Genomic DNA, 21,840 nt, shown 5'->3' on the forward strand with positions numbered 1-21,840 from the left:
TTATTTGCCTATCTATTCCATTCAAATTCACACAATTACCTTATACATTCACCTCAGCATTTTTGGATCACCAATATTTAGGAATTAGGACTTTTGATTAGTGTCACTTTTCCATGTAATTTACCCGCCTTCACCTTTAATATTTAAAATCAAATAGTGATCTTACATTGTTTGTGTATTGTTTATAAAAAATGACATTTAATCTTTGCGTTTTGTTTATTACATATTTCTATCAGCAAATTAATCAAAAGCAGTGGTCAGATTAGATATACAGTGGAACCTCGATAACTCGGATTAATCGGGACCACTGCCGATCCGGGTTAGCCCGAGATATGGTAAAAATTAATAAAATATGGTATACAGTAGACTCCCGTAAGTTGAGCCTCGGTGAGTTCGGTCTCCGCTTAGTCCAGCCAGCTCTCTGAGCATTAGTCACACACTTTGCACATCAAAAATCATTAGAAAAGAAAATTCAGAAAAAAAATTACTGACTTTTTTTTAAGTGTTTAAGAAGCCAAACCACCAATGTGCAATAATATTTTTAAATTTTATTAGGTCTAGAGTTCTGTAAGTATTGTTTTATAGTATTTTTGTAACTGTCTATCTTTTCATATTATGTTAAATATATGCCAGAATATTCCTCTGTGTTGTCTTGTACTTAATGTACAAGTGTTTTGTTTTTTCTAGATCCATACAAACAATAAATGGGCATTTTTTAGATAAGCATCGGTTAGTTCGGCCTAGGGTCCGGTCACGAGGTGGCCGAACTTACGGGAGTCTACTGTACTTACAGATAAACTCCGTTATAATTAAAGTAACATGAAATATAAATGCACAGTACACATCTAAATATTCTATCATTACGTTTAGTTGTATAGAGTATTGTTCATTTCTTGGTAAAAAATTCTATTTAAAACTCTATAGCAATTGGTTTTAAAGATTCGCATTTATAAACCTACCTAATGCTTCTAGTTTCTTTTCCATTGTCACTACAACATTTTTACGTTTTGTTGCCATTACGTAGACAAAAAAACACGCAAACACAAACTTATCTGAAGCACAATTACAGAATGGAAGCGAACAATATGACAATACTACACAATAGGGTCACAATCAGAACGATGTTATATTATTTAAGAACAGTGGAGACTACGACCATTATCTAAAAGAGAATATTTTAAATAGTCTTTAGTATTTTTTAAACAATGCTAAGACAGTTTGAAATAAATAAAGGAATACAGAATACAGGTGCCTGTTGTTTCCGAAAATCCGAGACAATGAACGTCGCTCTGCTGCTGTGTGCCATGAGTCATTTTTACTATCGTATAGTTCAAATTACACAAATTCACATTATCTCTTATTACATACATTTTTATAGTTAAAATGTTTGTCTGATGAAAATTGATCCAGGTTATCGGGGTTCCACTATACCTGAATAAAAGACTGTCTCAGGAAGATCATTACTTCCCTGGTATATTAGAGACTCTAGAGTGGGGAGTGTGTTTATAATTCTATAGATTTATTACTTCGGAATTACATGGGTAAAATTCTATTATAAAATAAATCCATACTTTTAATGTTACTTTTATATTCTAAAAGCTAGACTTATACATAAATTATATTAATAAATTCCTTGCTCTAGATGCTCCTTCCTCTTTTCTTTGCCTCTTAAAATGGCATGTTTAAAAACTTTACAATATAATTCAACAGCTGAAGGAGAATCGTCATTGCCAGGTACAGGGTATGTTATTAAATTAGGATTACAATTGGAATCTACAACACCAATAGTAGTTATCAACATTTTAGCAGAATCTTTAACCGCAGTGTGTTGTACTAAGACATTGTTCAGCGTACTGAAAAAAATACATAGATCTGGTAGTCGAGTAATAGAACCAAACTGTTTTGTGGAATTAGTAAATATTCCTCCTCTCCAAAACCTTGTGTGGGCAAATTCTTTACATTCTAACGCTGTTCGCTCTACTAAATGGGCATTTTGTGCTCCTTTGTAGAAAAACAGAATAACTCCATCTTTATAAGCTATATGAGCTGCGACATTCAATGCTTTCCTTAAATATTCAGCTGTCTGATCTAAATCGAAAATAATATGTCCCAATCGACTGCCATATACATAGGGAAGCATTCTTTCGTCTAGAGATCCATCTTTGTGGCCATAATGAACTCTTGCGTCAAACAAATCCTTAACAGTAAACAAATTGTGGACATTGAAATAATCTGGATGTTTTAACACTTCTTCCCTCATACATTTTGTTGCTGAAACAAAATTTTAGGTAGGTTAAAGTAATTTTACAAGAGGCTCAACTTACTGTTTTCTTCCGGTACAATTTGTTGTTGCTTGACTTGAGTTGAGCTACAAAGTTTCCTTAAATTTACGTATGTTGATTTCGGAATTCGATTTAACATTTTTTTAAATTTAGTTTAAAACTAAATAATAAATTTACTAAAAAAAGGAGGTTAAATATGATTAATTAAAAGAAGAATTGACTAACTGATTTTGTGTACATCCCGAAATCCGGCTGAAAATAAACTTTTATATTTTTATTTATATCATTAAAGCAATGTCTGACTAAATTGCACCAAGAAATAAAATATAAAGTTAATATATCAGTACATAATAGAATAAATTATTAAAAAAGTGTATTGTAAAAGTGAAATATAGGTTTGACATTGACAGTTCATAGTTATATAACAAAAAAGAAGAACGTATATCAATCTGTTAAGGGAAATGCGCTCAAATTTTTTGTTAATCAAAACATTACAAAAGAATTCATTGTTTATATGAGAGTTCTTACAATGTCCGTTTTAAATTCTTGCATTATTAAACAACCCTTCAAGATAATTGAAGTTCCCCTAGCTAAATTTTCTGAAGAGATCATCCCCCATCATCAAAGTGTCTATGAACAATACAAAGGAACTATCAGAAAAGTAAGTATATAGTACCATTTTTATTTAATCATTTTTGCACTCTTAAAATAGTTATAAGGTCAAAGATTATTTTCACAGTAACACATATTTATTTGTTTAAATATAGACTGTCATTTTGCAAAAAAAGACACAGTAGATAAAATAGTAATTAGTCAAGTAATGTGCCACAGCTCTTAAAAATTTCTGTTACACAGAAGCCTTCAGAACTCGTTTCCTTTTCTGTTAACACATTTGGGGCCCATCTTGAACAAGGGCCGCTTGACTGGTACCACATACTTAAATCGTTAATTTAGTAACACAGTACTACTAATGCCACTTATGCATCATCGGTACCTTTGCTAAAACTTTCATGACGCTACTTGTGTGTAAAAATGTGTTAAAAAAATGAATAATACCAATATTTTCTGAATGTGTGAACCTTTTCTCAATATTGTTTGAGACCATAGCAAGTGTTAAAATACTCTTAAAGGCCCCCTACTAAAAGGGCAATTGAGAATGGCACAGTACTTAGAACCTTTGTGATGCTTTGTTATCTATGGGAATTCTAATTTCAAAAGTGAACAATATCACTTTGACCTCACTTTTGCAGAAATGTTGGAAACATTCTCCATGGAAGTACCTTAAGAAAAAAATATATCGAGGTTTGCTACAATGAAACTATAAGGAAAATTGTTGCAGAAAACTCGATTTATTTTATAGTTAACGTAAGTACTGATTCACCGGGTTGCTGTTTGACGCATTTAATGATAGGGATTTTACATAATGATGTAAAAATAAATGTTACCCTATTGCGGGGGTCACCAATTAGTTTCCCTGAGGGTCCGTTTCGAAACCCTATGACACTTCCGGGGTCCAGATTTAATGCTGCCTGTGACTAGTTAGTTTGATTCGGTTTCTTTGCGGATTCTTGTTGAAAAATATCCCCTATAAACAAGTCAGAAGGGTGCCGGGCGAAATTTTTGGGCAGAAATTGTGTCAAAATTTTTTTTAACAAATTCAAAAGATCACCATTTTTGCCCCCCGAAAATATGTTTTAAGCATTTTTGAATCATCTTAAACAAAAAAGATTTGTCATTTTATCAAAACTTGAGTTTTCAAGCATCAAAAATGCGCATTTTTCAGATATTAAATCGTTTATAACTCGAAAACTATCAACTTTTCAGAAATATAACAAAAGACCTTTTTTGTTTAAAATTACCCAAGTAACAGACAAATACATTTTTCAAGGCAAAAAGGTAATTTGAATTTGTTTAAAAACATTTTTCGCCCGGCATCCTTCTGATTTGTTTAAAGGGGACATTTTTGAACAGGAATCCGCAAAGAAATCAAGTCAGAAACATTTTTCATACGAATGTGGCCTCACTTATGTTATGGACTAATACGGAAAGGAAAACTAATAATATCTGATTGTTTTTTTGGTCACTGTAGACTTAAAGCTGTCCTGGTACAGTAAATAAAATACAAATTAATTGTGTATTGTTCTGATATTATTATCAGTATATTTTGAACACAGCAGTATTGTAAATTATTGTTACGAAGAATATTTTAAAAGTTAGGAATTTATATTTTGAATGCTAATGAAGTTTTTTGACATCTTCAGTTTTGTACATAGTTATTAACTTTCTTTAAATCCAGCAATCCAGTTATTGAAACTGGGAATTTAAAATAATAATCATAGTATGTATTACAAAATGGTAATTAACATGTTATCTTTTCTACATTCGTTTCAATGCAGGCTGTTTGTTGAAAACTTATTAAATCTGAAAATTATTTTAATTAAATGCACAGCTGAAAAGTACTCCCACTTAACATATGAGGAGGAAATGAATATAAAAAAACGCACATGACAATTTTATATTACAGTTTACCTTAATTCAAAATTATGATTATATTAAGTATAACAGTAAGGGAAAAAACTCTTTACAAAATTAAATCATCGGAGAGAAAAATTACTTTCTTGTTATGTACAACGTCTGAAGTTTAGACAGTTTAGAGTGAGTTTAGCGCAACTGATTCTCATTATGGAGTTGAGATATTCATCTGTTAACTGAGATCTGTACCGATTTTTAATAAAGTTCTTTCTTGATAAAGCGGCTTCGCACACATAAGTTGAGCCAAACCTAGTACACAATTTCATAGCCAAACATTTTCAAAATTGTCAAACACTAGGTATAATATTCTGAATTTAATGGCGGTCCGCACAAAACTAGCCCAGGAACGGATGCAGACCGCGGTCCGCTAATTGGTGACCCCTGCCCTATTGCGTCAAAGCAATTGGAGAAAACCAAGAATTTGACCATAACACGTTTTGTTAAAGATGAGTTGTCCCATTTTTGTTCTACTGAAAAGTATACCATGGTATAAAGTTTTATTGTTCTTAAGCAACAATGCCAAGCTATATGATAGAGGTGCTTTGTTCTGTGCCAGAACTTTGTTTCTATAGCATTCTAAGCAATTTAATTCATGTAACATGTCTAGCTTATGGGCTTAACATTGTCACAGTAGAAATAAGAAGAAATTTTCCAATATCAATGATTTGATAATGTCAAAAAGTGTTTATAAAATTGCCATTACTAGTTCAGTTTTACAAAGAATGTCTGGGTAATATTCCATTGCCCCCTTTCCTGTTAATCACGAGATGGGGCACTTTGTTAGAAGCAAAATTGTGGAAAAAGAGTGGAGTATTTTCAATCAATAAAAAGTGTTATTACAGAACTAACAGATTCCACTTCAGTAGCTCTGGAGGAATGTAAATGCCTTGTCCAATTATCAAATTTACCTCAAATTCTTGCATACATATTAGCTTTAATTTTAAATTTCTTGTTGACATAAAAAAAACTTGAAAAACAATATTTGGCTATTGTAAATCAGGTGATTTGATCAATCATCTTGAGGAATCTTTTTGTATGGTTAAAGGAAGCATAGGCATAAGTTTAGGAAATAAATTGCAATATTGTTTTAAGCAAAAACTGAAGATTTTCTATTTTGGAAAAAGTTGCGAAAATTCATCAAGGTTCCAGACATTCATCAAGGTACAAGGTACATACATATAAGCTTTAATTTTAAATTTCTTGTTGAGGACATAAAAAAAACTTGAAAAACAATATTTGGCTATTGTGAATCAGGTGATTTGATCAATCATCTTAAGGAATCTTTTTGTATGGTTAAAGGAAGCATAGGCATAAGTTTAGGAAATAAATTGCAATGTTGTTTTAAGCAAAAACTGAAGATTTTCTATTTTGGAAAAAGTTGCGAAAATTCATCAAGGTTCCAGACATTCATCAAGGTACATATGTACCAGATCTTTAACTACTGCCTTCCAACATAAACAAGTTTAAAAATAGATAGAAAGAATATTTTAATTGCAAATTTTGAAAAACAAATTATTGTCAATTGTTTTGATAATGATAACACTAATTTATGAAATTGAATATCTACTATAAATATGTATGGTTACTGTATTTCTTAAAATATTGTTGTTGTGTATATATTAAAATAAATAAATGTCAAAATTGTATTTCAATCCTACTCCCAAAAAAATATAACTTTTTAAAGATTAACAGGAAGACAATTTAGATTATTATTTTATGAATTGGTGTTTAAATGCAAAATTTATTAACAAAATGATAATTGAATGGGTCCACCGAATAACGTTGTAAGCACCATATTACTCGTTTTTAAAAAAATGGAATAAAAAGTTTTCAAATTATAATAATGGCAAACTTATACATTTTAAGGGTTAGTAATACAGTTTGTAAATACAAATTACAAACTGTACTATTCGTTGCAAGATATTTCGGATTTAATCGTAGTTTTAGTTTAATTTTAATTTTGATTTAATTTAGATTTAGTTTAATTTTGATTTAATTAATTTTAATAAAATTGAACCTAATGTAACAAAAGACTAAGGGTGACTATTCGTTAAAGCATTAAGTGAGTACAGTCATTTTGTGCTAGATATCGGCCCAGTCTCTTAATCTGGGGAATTCCATCCGAATTATCTTGCAACGGATAGTATTAGCTACTCACCTGTAAAATGTATAAGCTCACTATTTTAAATCACAAATTTAAAATAACAATTTTAAAACTTTTTCTTCTTCTCAAACTTCTCAAAATGTGGCACTTAAAATTTTATGCACATTTTTTTATTACATAATAATGTTCAGTTTTGTTATAAATGAGATTTCCAAAATTTCACTCCTCAAAAACTCATAATAACTTAAAAGTACAAATTTAAAATCTGTGTATTTAAATCATTTCAAACGACCCAAAAAGCATGCGAACACTTGTGACTTCACATCATTATATTTTATAATGATATTAATTTATTGTATGTCATTATAATAATATATTATATGTCTTAACAAAAACATTCAAATTTTAGTCAGAAATAGGAACTTTCAAAATACTTATAAAACTGAGTGTCATAACAAATGCCAAACCTAATGAATTAATGACGAGGACATCAAATACTATAATGATAACATCACGACCAATGAGGGCGCGTTTTGGGCTGCCCGCTATAATTTGAATTTTCTCTCAATTTTAATCATCTTTCGGGGCCAAACGAAAGACAAACAAATTTTTTTTCTTTGATATATGTTTTAAATTATGTTCTATTAAATCTATGTTCTTTTAAATTATGTCTTAAATTATGTAGCTCCTTTATTATTTAACCTTTATACAGCGGATATACCTGAAACAAAATCGAGAAAATTCGCTTATGCAGACGACCTGGCCATTGGCTTCCAAGATAATAGTAAGGAAGCTGGAGAACGAGCTCTAAACGAGGACCTAACTACACTTAGTAACTACTTTAAGAACTGGCGCTTACGTCCTAACACAAGCAAAACTGAAACCTGTCTCTTTCATCTGTCGAATCAACTTGCGGGCGATACCCTCAATGTAACTCTAAATGATGCAGCTATCAAACATAACAACAACCCCAAATATCTAGGCATCACACTTGATAGAACACTCACCTTCAAAAGCCATCTTACAAACGCAGCCGGTAAACTGAGAACAAGAAACAATATAATAACAAAACTTGCTGGAACAACTTGGGGTGCTTCTGCAGATACTCTTCGGACCTCTGCTCTAGCTTTGGTTTTTTCAGTGGCAGAATATTGTGCACCAGTATGGTTAAATAGTGCACATACAAACAAAATCGATGTCCAACTTAATCAAACCATGAGAATAATCACTGGAACAATAAAATCAACCCCAGTGAGATGGCTGCCTACTTTGAGCAATATTGCTCCACCAGATCTACTCCGTACAGCAGCATTAGTGAGAGAGTATCAGAAAATTGTAGCCAACATACAATTACCAATCCATCAAGACGTACCAGACATCTCAAAAGAGCACCAGCGACTGAGGTCTAGAAATCCTCCAATCAGAACTGCCCGAACAATTGGTGATTCCTATGATATACAAAGGCAATGGTCCACAAGATGGATGCCAACAATAGCAGCAGACTATATTCAGATATCCATCCCAACCCAGGGTTTCATCGGATCGGGTCTGCCCCGGCCCACCTGGGCGAGGCTTAATCGCATACGTACCGGACATGGTAAATGTGCTGATTCTCTGTTCAAATGGGGTCGTGCAGAAAGTCCACAGTGTGATTGTGGATCGCCTAGACAGACCATAAGTCATTGTGTTTCAGATTGCCTAAATCGTGCCTACCGTGGAAACCTCCAGGACTTTGTGGAATGCTCCCCAGATGCAATTGAATGGCTATGTAAATTGGACATTAATATTTAGATTCATTCATTATGTTTTGGTGTTTGAATAATATATATTATATTTGTGTATTTATCGTACTGAAAAAGTCCATACGCTAAATAAAAAATAAATAAATAAAATTATGTTCTATTCTGATTTATAGCATTTTTTTCCAATTTAAAATTTTATGCAAGTTCCCTATTATTGTCTGAATATTTGCATATATTATGCATAATTTTAAAAAATTTGTGGGTGTTTCTGTTGCATATATTCCAGTTTCTACTTTTCATGATAAAGGAGACCTAGGTCATTTTGTTTCCAATGTAACATCTAAAGTTTGAATAAAGAAATATTTTGCATTTTATGCTCCTCAATAAGTCCTTAGGGAGAGTTCAAGTATTACGTAATGCGATTTTTGACCCCCCCCACGTAACGCACTCTAATGGGCGTTTCAAAAAAATACTGTTGCTCTATTTGCGGTGTGCAAGTACTTGGAAGGGAATTGAGAAACAATCGTGCGCGAATAGCGGAGAAGTATTGCAACTTTCTTAAATAATTCATATTGTCAATTGAAATTGTCAAATTGACGTACATTTCATATCTCCTGACATTGAAGAAAAAAAATTATATGTTGCTTCACAATATTGATATGATATGCAATTATTATATAAAGGTAAATTTAATTAATTGTATTTTGCTTGCAGTACTGCATTTTAGTAACTAATTTTATTTACTACATACAATTGTTTACGTTTTAATAACATAACCTGAATCTTATTTTTTCTTCTTATTATTTTTTTTGACTATGGCCTTGACAATTATCCAGTAACCAGGACTAATATAATTTGCCAATATAATTAAAAGTGCGAATAAAGTTGCAGAGCGTATAAATAGATGTCGCTTTGCCGAACTTGCACGGTCCCAATACAATATTTACACAATTTATTTTATAGCTTATGTCAGCCAGTGATCATGCCCACTTGAAGAGAGAGATCAAAGAGAAAAAAAGGAATGTTAGACAATTAAGAGATCTCATGTATGAATTAGACACATTAAGGACACAAGTAGAAGATGAAGACTTAGATAAATTTGATATAAAGACATTATCATTAAGGAAAATTATTTTAAATTTAATTAGCGGATATTCAGGTAAGTCAGAAGGGCTCTTCCATTTCTAATACTTTACTTTGGTTCTATCATCTTTTTAATATCACATTTTTCTATTTTAATATCACCTTTTCTGACCATTCTTGTATATTCACTGAAGATCTCCTCTCTTGAAAACAAAATTAACCTGCCTGTTCGATTTTCCATACTATTTATAAGAATTAAAATATTAACTAAGGAAAGTTTTCAATTTGTTACTCTGCATATTATTTGATATTTTCTAGAGTTAGAAAAGGCAGTTAATCAGATTACATCTAGTCAATCAAATGAAGAATCAGAAAAAGAAAACGCTGGACCTTTCGATGGAGCGGCCCAGATACAGATCCAAGAAAATATGGACGAACTTAGGTTGAAACAGAAAGAAGAACAGATGAATAGAGTGGAAAATATCAACAGAGATGTCGAAGACCTGCATGAAATTTACAAAAATCTCAACGAAATGGTAGATAATCAAGCTGATCTTGTTAATCAGATCGCTAATGATGTGGATAGTGCACAAGAAAATGTTGAATCTGGATCGAAAGAGTTGGCCAAAGCCCATAAGTAAGTTTTTGTTATAATTTAGTTTTTCATACAATGCATTACTAAGTATAATTTTAATTTTAAATCAAAATTTTTCATTATCGTCACCAGCTCGACAATCCTTTGTGTTCTTTTTCTCGCTTTTATCTCATTAGCTGCCTATATTACCTACTTTTTTCTGCTTGTCATGTCCTCTGTCGTTAATATGTCGTATTCATTATTTCTGTTTGTTGTTTAATGAAGAAACAACATTCTTCATCAAACCATGGTTATTTAGTTCTTTTTAAATTTGGTCTTTTTGTTATTTTTTAAATCTTAAGTCTTATTTTTCAGTTATTGGACCTTTTTCTTTTTTGATGTAGTATGAGATTCTTTCTCATATTTTACTTTCCATTAGGTAGTGATCTCAGTTTACGTTGATACCTCGTCTACTATGCAAATTTATTACATCTGTTTAAGGGGAAAGGCGCAAAATGTCGACTGTCAAAATTTTCAATGTGTTTCAAATGTATTCATTTTTTTTAATCCTGAGAAAACTAAGAAGTATTTTTGAAAAATTTAAACGCAGAATGAAAGATTACAGCATTACCGAGGGCCGAAAACCCCTTAGAATAAATATAAAGTTTCTTTTTAATGTCACAAATTTGCAATTCAAAATCACACTAAATTTTCTCTTTTATTTTCATCCGTGTAACTTATTAAAATAAACATTATAGAAGTTTTTAGGAACTTTCTACCCTCAGTAATAATGTAATCTGTCATACTACGTTTAAATTTTTCAAAAATATTTATTAGTTTTCTCAGGATTCGAAAAAAATGAATACATTTAACACATTGAACATTTTGACAGGCGACATTTTGCGCCTATGCCCTTAATGTCTGAAGTCAATAATAACTCATCATCCTTCATTTATAAATTGATTATTGAATCATTAATTTTTACAAATTTTTTTCATTTCGGAAATTCATCTTCCACTTCAGGTAAAATAAAACAAATATTGTTACGTGTCATATTATAAATATTAAGTAATAAAATTAGAGAATGAGAATTTCTAACATCAATATCTTTGTTTGATATCCATAAAAGACAAAGAGTATATTATGTAACAAAATAAATGTTCTAAAAGACATCTAGAACCGTCTAGCTTTAATATGTTATCTACTAAATTTTTATATTTTTATATAAATAAACCATTTATACCTGGTGTCCTTTCGACATATATTCGACTGTCCTGCTTCTTTTGGTGTACGTATTGGCTCAATATATGACATGCAACGATAAATATTTTGCTTTTACTTCAGCTAATCTCCATTTCCATTAACACACACTAAATCATAATAACCTCCGGGTTAAATCTAACCCTGACGAGAGGCTTTTTAACTTTGTAGATTAAAAGCAGTGGCGTATCCAGTTACAGGGGCTTTTCTAGGTGGCATGATTGGTGGGCCCATTGGCCTCGTCGCAGGTCTCAAGATAGGCGGCGTAGCTGCGGTGACATGCGCAATAGCTGGCTACACTGGTGGTAGGTGGTTCAAGAAGAAGAATCTCGAAGAGATCACACAAGAAACCGAGCCGGTGACGGAACAAGACGGAGAGGGCGATAAAAAGGACATTTGACGGTGTTATTTATGTTAGGTTTTTATTTATTTTGTATTTGACGAAGGTTTTATATGAAATATTCATACGAAAATGACTGAATGATGTTGTATAGATGCTTTTTGGCATTTTACGACGGTGTTTTGGGGTTGACTTTTAAGCATGAAATATTGTAATATTTAGTTGTATATAAAAACAATGTTTTGCTTTATAATATAAAGATTAATACACACACCGGCAAAATTAACGGAACACCTTAAAAATGGGACATTTTAGATGTCTCGAATTTCCTAAACCAGTTGTCCGACTTGAGAGATTTTTTAGTATGTTATAGCCTTATTATTTAAGAATATCAATATAATAATATTGTTGCCTAGACAGGTAAATGTCATTTTATACCGGGTGTAACAATCATACTGTGTTTTATGATATAGGAATATTCTAGCATATATAAAATATTGAAATTAAAACTCAGTTGTAGCCTTAGGCTTTCTTAACATTTTGTTTTTTAATTCATTCGCTTATGTTCAATAATAAAAGAGATATAATGTACTTTTATATATTACAAATGAGGTATGCTATTTGGTCTTGATCAATATCATTCCAAATATCAAGAGTTACTGTTTCTACCTCTGGTAAAGTTCTAGGAGATAGCAAACGCTGTCGTAGTCTCCTGCCAATTATGTCACACAATAGGGAACTTGCATAAATTTTTAAATTCGAAAAAAATGTTATAAATCACAACACAACATAATTTAAAACATGTATCAAAGATAAAAAAGTTTTGTTTGTCTTTCGTTTGGCCCCTAGAGACGATTAAAAATTCAAATTAAAACAGGTGGTCCAAAACGCTTCGTGACGTCACTTGGTTTTACATTTACATTTTTCCAATAAAGTAAACAGAATTTTAAATTAGACGTTATAAACGTCAGTAGAAAATACATTTATGTGACGTTACAAGTGTTTTTGATCGTTTGAACTATTCATAGAAAAATTCGTACTTTTACAAAATGGTTTTATTTTCAATAGTAAACCTTCGTTCCTTTCCTTCAAAAACAGTATAAAACTACAATTTTAACAAACTGGTATATATTATTACAATGGCATACGATAAATGTCATTAGAATATAAATATTTTTGACTTATTCCACGACGATGAGCTTGCCAAATACCCAAGTAGGTGGAGGCCAATAAACTAAAGAAGGAGAAGAAGAATATACCTAAATATAAGGTTGTGTCTAGGTATACGTTACCGTGTACGCAAATAAAAAAGTTAGAGTGTCAGTGATTTCTTATTTGTTTAGTGTTTGTTTTTAAATTAACTACGGAGTGTGGACAATTATTTAGTTCTTTTAATGAGTTTAAGAACACTTTAAAACAGTACGAAAAAGATAAGAGACTATAAATTAATATATATATATATATATATATATATATATATATATATATATATATATATATATATATATTTTTAGTTATAAATGATGTACTACCGTATGATGTACATACTTTTAGTATGTACTACCGTAAAAGATTAAAATAAAAAGAAGACCTAAAGCTTTCACAATAATAATTAACTTGTTCTGAAGCTATTATCCTTGTGGCATTTTTGTAATCAACTATGCTAAATGGGAACTAAGCGACAATTTAACCAAAAAATGATTTTATTAACGTTTCGACGTCTAAATCGGACGTCGTTTTCAAAATACAAAATATTATTAAATTAAACAAAAATGGTGTTGCTTAGTAAAAAATTTTTCTAATAATTTATTTAATCTGACTAACTTTTGTATTTTGACAATGACATCCGATTTGGACGTCGAAACGTTAATAAAATCATTTTTTTAGTTAAATTGTGGCTTATTTCCCATTTAGAATAGTTGATTATAATAATTAACTTACGTATAAAAATTATTTTAACAGTATTTTTTACGTGTTATGTCAACTAAATACATATATTTATTTTGCTAACCTAAATATATACTTTAATATATACATTGATTTATTACAATTAAGTTTGAAACATCTGAATAGTTCTGCTTCCCTTCCTTTAACAAATATTTTTCTATCAAACACACGCTAAACATATCAAAATAGCATGTACCAAAATATACAGTCACTGCGCACGCTAGATAATAACGTCACTGGCTTTATGAAGTTTAATTCGCGTGTACATACCTAACTTTTTTATTTGCGTACACGTTAGCGTGTACCTAGACACAGCGAAATATAACCATAATAATAACTAATGTAAAACTATGTGACGTCACGGGTCGTTTGAACTATTCTATACCGCTGAAGACTTTAAATACGTATTTCTAAGTTATTACGAGTTTTTGAAGCGTGAAATTTTGGAAATCTCATTTTTAAACAAAACTGAACATTATTATGTAACAAAAAAAAATGTGCAAGTTCCCTATTGTTCGATCTGGACTATGCGATGGCCAATTCAAAGTCCGAAGATTTACCTGTGGTAAATATTCGATTACAATTTGTGAACGGGAGGTCTTGCATTATCGTGGATTAGCAAAATATTGTTACCAATATAAGGAGGCGATAGCATGGTAGCCAAGTCCTTCGCTATGTAAGATCCCTGATTGAACACACTCATCGCGGGTCAAATTCCTTGTAGTGCGTTTCACTTCCACCAAACAATAAAAAAAGTACGGACTTAATTGAAACTTTAAATAATAAATCTACTAATTTTCACAACAAACCAGACGCTTTTTGACTGTTAATTATTTGACATCTATTAAATTAGTAATTTCTCATAGCCTACTGTAGGCTTGTCTATTAAACTAAGCAGAAAATGAGGATTTATTGATGAAAACATGGTTAGTTGTTAACGTACCTACTGTAGGAAAAATGAAAGAATACCCATGAACGAATATATAAAACACGCTGTATTTTCCTGTCACCGTGTCACACAAAAAATTGGCCAGCGCAAGTACATGTAATAATTATTGTTACATGTACTTGTACTCGACAATTTTCTTTGTGACACGGTGACAGGAAAATATAGCGTGTTTTATATGTTCGTTCATGGGTATTCTTTCATTTTTCCGACTGTAGCTTTTTTATTATCCAACATAAACAAATGAATCCAAATAAATGTTAATAAAGGCTGGGGCTACAATTGGGTTTTAATTTCAATACTTTATATTATGTGCTAGAATATTCCACAGGGTGTTCCGATTTTCTTAAATAATAAGGCTATAACATATAAAAAATCACTCAAATCGAACAACAGGTTTAGGAAATTCGAGACATCTAACATGTCCAATTTTTAAGATGTTCCGTTAATTTTGCCGTTTAATTTATTTGTAGTACTTTGTTTTGTTTTTTGTATGTTTCTTATTAATTTATGTGTTTCCAACAGTTAGACATATGTATTATGATTTTTTGCCTTCCATTTCTCTATTCTATTCTACTGTTCTTTGTAACATTCTGTTATGCTCATTCTTCGTTTATCCCTCTTGTTATCGTTGCCCTGAAGTTTGTTTTTATTTGGTATCGTTTTCATGTGAAAAATCGAACATATTTTTGTCTCATTATCCGTTTGGTGTTTTATAGTGTAGACAACATGCTTATAAATTAAATGTATATACAATTTGCCTTAACAGTGCTTAAATCACTCAAAAAATTAGATTTCCAAACTGTAGATTATTTAAAACATATCATCAAAACTCATAATTACGTATGTTCTTATTACTATTATTTCTATTGAATATTTAACATTATTTCTTAAATATATTTTAATTGCACACCTAATCCTAATTCTTATAGGCGCTGTAATATTTTTTTATGATTTTTAGTTGTCATCTGTCATATTAGGTATTTTTATAATTTATTGGTCCGTTAACGAGATTTTTACTTTCTAAATTGGAAAAAATAACAATTTTTAAATATTTTTAAAGAAAAAAGTATTATAATTATGGTTATAATTATTTTATACATTGCTGATAAGGTTTTGAGGTATACAAAAAAATGTTTGGCTCTTTTAGTTGTTTTTCACCAGTGCAGAGAACAATTTTATCTTCCAAAAGTGCATTTTAGTTTGGGAGACACTTTTCTGCCTTCCTCTAATGTTTTTTTTATTCCAACGGGATTTAATTCGTGAGACTTAAAAATAAATAAACCTCTAAAAAGTCAATTTTTTATACAGTGGAACCTGCTTAATTCGAACTTCCATAATTCGAAATCTTCTTTAATTCGAATTTTTATTCTGGTCCCTAGCATTTCCTATATAAGTAATGGTAAAAAGTCGTGAATAATTCGAATTATATTTTGGATAATTCGAACTTTTCTGCTATCATTTCTGAATATCTTAGAATCTTTTGTCATTACTGAGAAGCTAAATTCCAAAAAGCAGCTAAAAATTTCAGATCTCTTTGGAAAAAAATAAAGTCGGTCTTTTTTATAGCTTGCAAATATTTTAATTGGTATTTTTGGCCGAATTTTATTAGCCAATTTTTTTAGGTTGACAAAACTCGGGCAAGATTAGGAACAAAAACATCTCCAAGCGATAAAAATGATCAACTACTACTGTTTTTTTGCTGATCAACTACTAATATTTATCATTTGCAGATGTTTTTGTAGGTAATCCTTGTTTTTGTAGATTTATTTTTTAATTCGAATTTTTGGATAATTCGAATTTTTTAACGGTCCCCTGAGATTCGAATTATCCAAGTTTCACTGTATTTATATGGTCTTTTTATACACGATTTTATATAAAATTATACAAAAAACGTCTTTTGGGGGCGAATTTACCTCTGTATTAAAACGGTGTTTTTTTGAACTTATTGGAGGTTTATTTAGTAGTCGTATATATAAGGCATCAAAAAAATCTTGGTTTACTCAGAATGATGTACCTAGTAGATTTTGATCAAAACATCTCTCAGTTTTGAAAAATGTGGTTTCGTAAAAATCGCGTTTAGAGTATTTTTACTGTAATTTTATCGAATAAAATGGTCAGCCAAAGCTTTTTTTATAATCCTGCCCTGTTTTGATGCCACACTGCTCCTTCTATTTGGCTTGAGCAATACGAGTTTTTGTCGATATTTTCTTATCAACTCTTTGCTATTTCTCCAATTTTGTTCCCATGAGGTGCATGCAATGCATCACTAGATTTTAATTTTTTACCCGAGAAACGGGGTAATTCAAAATTTTTTTCTGTAGTAAACTGATTACCTTTAAATTGTCTTTTAATATTATGCTTATTTCAATGCGTCCCCTTACTTTGACTGCCTTTTAATAAAATACGTGCTAGTTTCATGAGGTGTAAAAGCCAACTGTTGAGTTGCAGCTGCACAGGTCAGGCGTCGGGCACGTTGTATACAAATGAGTTTTAGCTCACGTAGGTACGTACTAGTGTTGCCAGGTCTGATTTGTTTTTAATCGGTACATAAGCAAAAACAAATCGGGATTTAGGGTTGTAGATCGGGACAAATAAACAACAATAGCCCAGTAGTAAATAAAAGTCTCTAGCATTAAAACTAAGCGAGTTACGCTCAAAATAAAGCTGGCTCCTTTTTTGGTAAAAAAAAAATCGTGAAAACCTCCCCCTATTTAGCACCGTAAATAAAATTAATCGTTACCGCTTTACCATTTACTTTATATGTGTATTATTTATACGATCTGAGGTTTTCCGATTCGGATTGATTACTTAGTTTTGAAAAAAATTAGTTTTATAGTAAAAAAGAATTTCCTAAAATATTGAAAAATGCCTTTTTTCAAAATAACTTAAAAATTATTAAGGATACTAAAAATCTCAAGGAGTAAAAAGTAGGTAGGTTTTGCTTTTATAAATATGATAGATTCATTTTGTTTTTCTGTTAAAAAGGAGTCATCTTGATTTTGCGTAACTCGCTTAGTTTTGATGCTAGAAACTTTTTTAAAACATAAAAATAAAGCTTTATTAAAAAAGTTTTAATTGGTTTTTCCCGAAAAGTGCTTCATTTCTTGGTTATTTCACGTTGAAATATTTGATTTGGAATTCGACGAATAAAAACGTATTTTTCATGAGCTACAACTTTGCTTTTCTGGGTCTATAGACTTTACGAGTTCACAATTTCTTTCATTTTTTGCTAAAAATATTTTTTTCGATCAAATACTTACTTTTTAAGTTATTTGTGAAAATCGCCTGAAAACGTGATTTTTTGTCGAAAAATAAACATTTTCAGTCGTAAATAACTCGAAAAGTATTAAGCAAGTTAAAATTCTATAGAACAAATTGCTTAGAATTAGTCAATTTATCCATCTCCGGACTTATTTTAAACGCGCGGTTTTTCACCCCAACTAGGGGTGACTGTCATCCGCCGAGTAAAAGCAACCAACGGCACAAGCCGTCCAAATTTTCATGCAATTCGGAGTTGATCCTGAAAATTACACGGTATCGCCGTATTTCCCGTTCATTTACTGGACTACAAGGTGTTTCTATAACCTGTATTTAATCCTACATAATAATAATAATCAGACGAATGTTGTTCTGAAGCTATTTTCTTGTGACATTTTTATAATCAACTATATTTATTTAATAAAATCATTTTTTTGGTAAAATTGTGGCTTATTTTCCATTGAAAATAGTTGATTATAATCAGACGAAATTACAAAAAAAAATCGTAGATTAAGTAAATTATTTATTTTTTATTAAAATTATATTTTTCGTTCGGTTTTGCGCTTTTAGGAGTGCCTTGTTTTTATAACATAGTTATAAAATTCACTGTAAGTCCTCCTGAAATTGGTTTTCGTGGGTGAAAATCGGGACATTTAGTGTCCCGATCAGGTACAAATCGGTACGCGTCCCAGACCCCTGAAAATCGGGACGTCCCGCGCAAATCGGGACACCTGGTAACACTAGTACGTACCGTTATAAATATAGCTGTAACTTTTGTTTGTATTTCGAATTTCTTAATAAAATTTTAGTAGATATTTTTAAGAATCGTTTTCTAAGAAAGTAAAAGTCCCTTTAAGTAAGCATTCAACAGTTGTGGAAACTACATTTTGTCGGTAATCAACAAATACTGATATTTATTTGTTTTGTGTTTGTTTTTTAGTGTAAATAAATCAATGTTCCTTTATACCCATTTCCTTTAATATAATACGTAAATGTACACATATAATACACATCACTTAACTAGTTTTATTATTAAATGCATATTGTGACTTAATGGACAATGGACAATGGCGTATTTCGATGGGTTGCTGTAGTGGACAACTGATATTTGTAATATAAAATATATACAAATAAATCTTGCACTAAGCGAAATCTTTGTAACTACGCCACTGCGTGACTTTATTTTTTAATGTATAATTTTATATAAAACCTTTTACTGCTAATATTTAGTGGTAATATTCTTTTATTCATGGCTTAGGCTAGATCTAGCTATAAGTATTCAAAATAAACTATTTCAAAAACATAAGTTCATACAATTATTATTTTTTCCTTGATTTATAAACCAGGAGTGTAGAACAATACGTATATCCAGTGGGAATCATACATACTATACTAATAAAATATTAATGACATCGAAAGTATTGGACAAAATAACCCAAATGACTATTTACAGAACATCGATTAGGACCGTAGTAACCTACCTTATATGGTTGTGAAACCTGGGTAGTGACAAAAGGATGAAGTCCAACTCAGGACATGCGAGAGAAAAATACTGAGAAAATTATATAGCCCTGTGCAGGCACATGCAGAATCAGAAGAAATGAATTAAATGAAATGTATGCCATGATACTAAAAATAACCAGATAGTAAATTTCCGTAGCCCAAATACGTCCGAGTTCGCGCATGATGACGTAACTGGAGACCAATTTGAATTCTTGTTAAAAGTTAAATGGGATTTATATGCATTCTATCATGGAATTATTCAATTAGCAAAATAATATTAAACGACTTTTTTGTGTTATTTGTTTATAAAAGACATCTCACTTTTACAAAGATAAAATATAAAATACACTTACAACCGCGAACGATTCGAACTAATCGGACGTTACGAACCATTACGAACGTGCCGGTCTCCAGTTGCGTCACGACTCCCCCTCTTTTCAGGATGCGCAATATATTATCTTATTTATAGTAACATGGGGTATGCTATTGCAAAAATTTGTCTAAAGTCAAAGACTGTCATGTCCAGAGACAGGAAGATGCAAGGGCAGCAAAGAAAATTTTACAATAGAAGACGAAGAAAAGGAAGGACCAGAACGAGATGGTTGTATGACGTGGAAAACAACCTGAAAACCATGAACATTAGAAAATGGAGGAGAAGGGCACAAGAGAGATCTGAATGGAAAGACATAGCCAGAAAAAACAAAGACCCATCCAGGGTTATAATGCGAAAAGAAGGAGTGCAGAACAATAAGGAACGTAGGTAGCTTGAGTTTCTGATCCAGAAAATCAATGATCATTAAAAGAGCAACATTTTGAGGTGAAATGCAATTGATGAGAAGAGCCTCAAAGGGATAGTAAGATGACATAGGTTTAGACGAGGCCTAGGATTGTGTGTCAAACATTCTTCTTGTAGTGCCTATCCGTTTCGGATGTTGGCGACCATCATGACAATCTGTACTTTGCACACTGCTGCTCTAAAAAGATTTGTGGTTGTTGTGTTAAACCACGTACGTAGATTTTTCAGCCAGGAAATCCTTCGCCTTCCTGGTCCTCGCTTTCCTTCCACTTTTCCTCATGATACTATAAATAACCTTTATTTATAGTATCATGTTTTTCCTTACAAAATTAGTTGCAGCAGTCCATATCTTTTACTGTTCCTCATGATGTCAAACATTAAATAGATGAAAACTGAAGAGAAAAAAGATTGAGTTGAGTATTCGCGATTAAACCTGAATATAGAGGGCATTTAGGATGCAGGAAAATGGCCGATATAATGATACTATAATAACATAATATAAGGGCCGTTTAATAATGGGTATAAACAACCATACTATAAATAACATTTGTTATTGATAATGGTATAAACAACCATGTTACTATAAATAACATTTGTTATTGTTATATATCATGTAAACAACCATTTAATTGAGGAACAGAACAATACCGATTTGATTTAAAATATTTTAATGTACTCATACATAATGCTGAAATTTACTTTACCCATAGGTCAGATACTTTAGGTTTGTTCCAACACGACCAAGAACCGTTAGATTACCGTTTCGTTACTAGATAGTTAACGTTCCATGGGAACGAAATAATACGTTCCATAATCAAGTATATTCAAATGGGAAATAAGCCACAATTTTACCTAAAAATTATTTTATTAACGTTTCGACGCCCAAGTCGGGTGTCGTTGTCAAAATACAAAATAATATTAAATAAACAAAAATGTTGTTGCTTAGTAAAAAATTCTTCTAATAATTTATTTAATCTGACTCATTTATATCGGCAATTCAGACACGTATTATACATTTTAAAGTAGACGACTTTAAAAATGATATTGCCAATATTGGGCGTTGAAACGTTAATAAAATCATTTTTAGGTAAAATTGTGGCTTATTTCCCATTTGAATATACTTGATTATAAAAATGCCACAAGAAAATAGCTTCAGAACAACATTAATACGTTCCATGGTACTGTGCAGGACGGTGATCGTCGTTATGGTTTCTGGACCGTCCAAAAGTTCATGTTGGAACAAACCTTATATTTTTAATCGCGAATCATGTAAAAAATCAATGGGTGAATTCAGCAGACGCAATCGCTAACTAATCGATTAGTAATCGATTTGTGATTTACATGCTAAATGTCACAATTTATGTGGCATTCAGCAGAAAATCACTAATCGATTAGTTAGCGATTGTGTCTGCTGAATGCACCCAATTTTTCGCTTTGCTAGTGGCTGTTTTCTTTTTTGATAAAAGTCTT

The 21,840-nt window shown here is 31.2% G+C and overlaps 2 protein-coding genes across 2 annotated transcripts; one reads left to right on the top strand and one right to left on the bottom strand.

The window, feature by feature from the left end:
• Window positions 1-1,571: 1,571 nt before the first annotated feature.
• On the bottom strand, window positions 1,572-2,646 carry LOC114341791 (28S ribosomal protein S2, mitochondrial). Its single transcript, XM_028292605.2, has 2 exons — window positions 2,325-2,646; window positions 1,572-2,271 (listed from the first exon to the last, which is right to left on the bottom strand). The coding sequence occupies exons 1-2, from the start codon at window positions 2,419-2,421 to the stop codon at window positions 1,622-1,624; spliced, it is 747 nt and encodes a 248-aa protein (XP_028148406.1). The 5' UTR covers window positions 2,422-2,646; the 3' UTR covers window positions 1,572-1,621.
• A 55-nt stretch (window positions 2,647-2,701) lies between these two features.
• On the top strand, window positions 2,702-19,377 carry LOC114341781 (syntaxin-17). Its single transcript, XM_028292593.2, has 4 exons — window positions 2,702-2,943; window positions 9,624-9,819; window positions 10,062-10,380; window positions 11,749-19,377. The coding sequence occupies exons 1-4, from the start codon at window positions 2,797-2,799 to the stop codon at window positions 11,975-11,977; spliced, it is 891 nt and encodes a 296-aa protein (XP_028148394.2). The 5' UTR covers window positions 2,702-2,796; the 3' UTR covers window positions 11,978-19,377.
• Window positions 19,378-21,840: the final 2,463 nt, after the last annotated feature.

This window comes from Diabrotica virgifera, chromosome 8 (assembly GCF_917563875.1).
Source record: "Diabrotica virgifera virgifera chromosome 8, PGI_DIABVI_V3a".
NCBI lineage: Eukaryota > Metazoa > Arthropoda > Insecta > Coleoptera > Chrysomelidae > Diabrotica > Diabrotica virgifera.

Coding starts and splice junctions, on each gene's coding strand:
- LOC114341791 (XM_028292605.2), bottom strand. CDS start 2,421: ATGTTAAATCGAATTCCGAAATCAACATACGTAAATTTAAGGAAACTT. Junction 2,272..2,324: donor AATTGTACCGGAAGAAAACA/GTAAGTTGAGCC, acceptor ATTTTGTTTCAG/CAACAAAATGTATGAGGGAA.
- LOC114341781 (XM_028292593.2), top strand. CDS start 2,797: ATGAGAGTTCTTACAATGTCCGTTTTAAATTCTTGCATTATTAAACAA. Junction 9,820..10,061: donor TTTAATTAGCGGATATTCAG/GTAAGTCAGAAG, acceptor GATATTTTCTAG/AGTTAGAAAAGGCAGTTAAT. Junction 10,381..11,748: donor GAGTTGGCCAAAGCCCATAA/GTAAGTTTTTGT, acceptor TTAACTTTGTAG/ATTAAAAGCAGTGGCGTATC.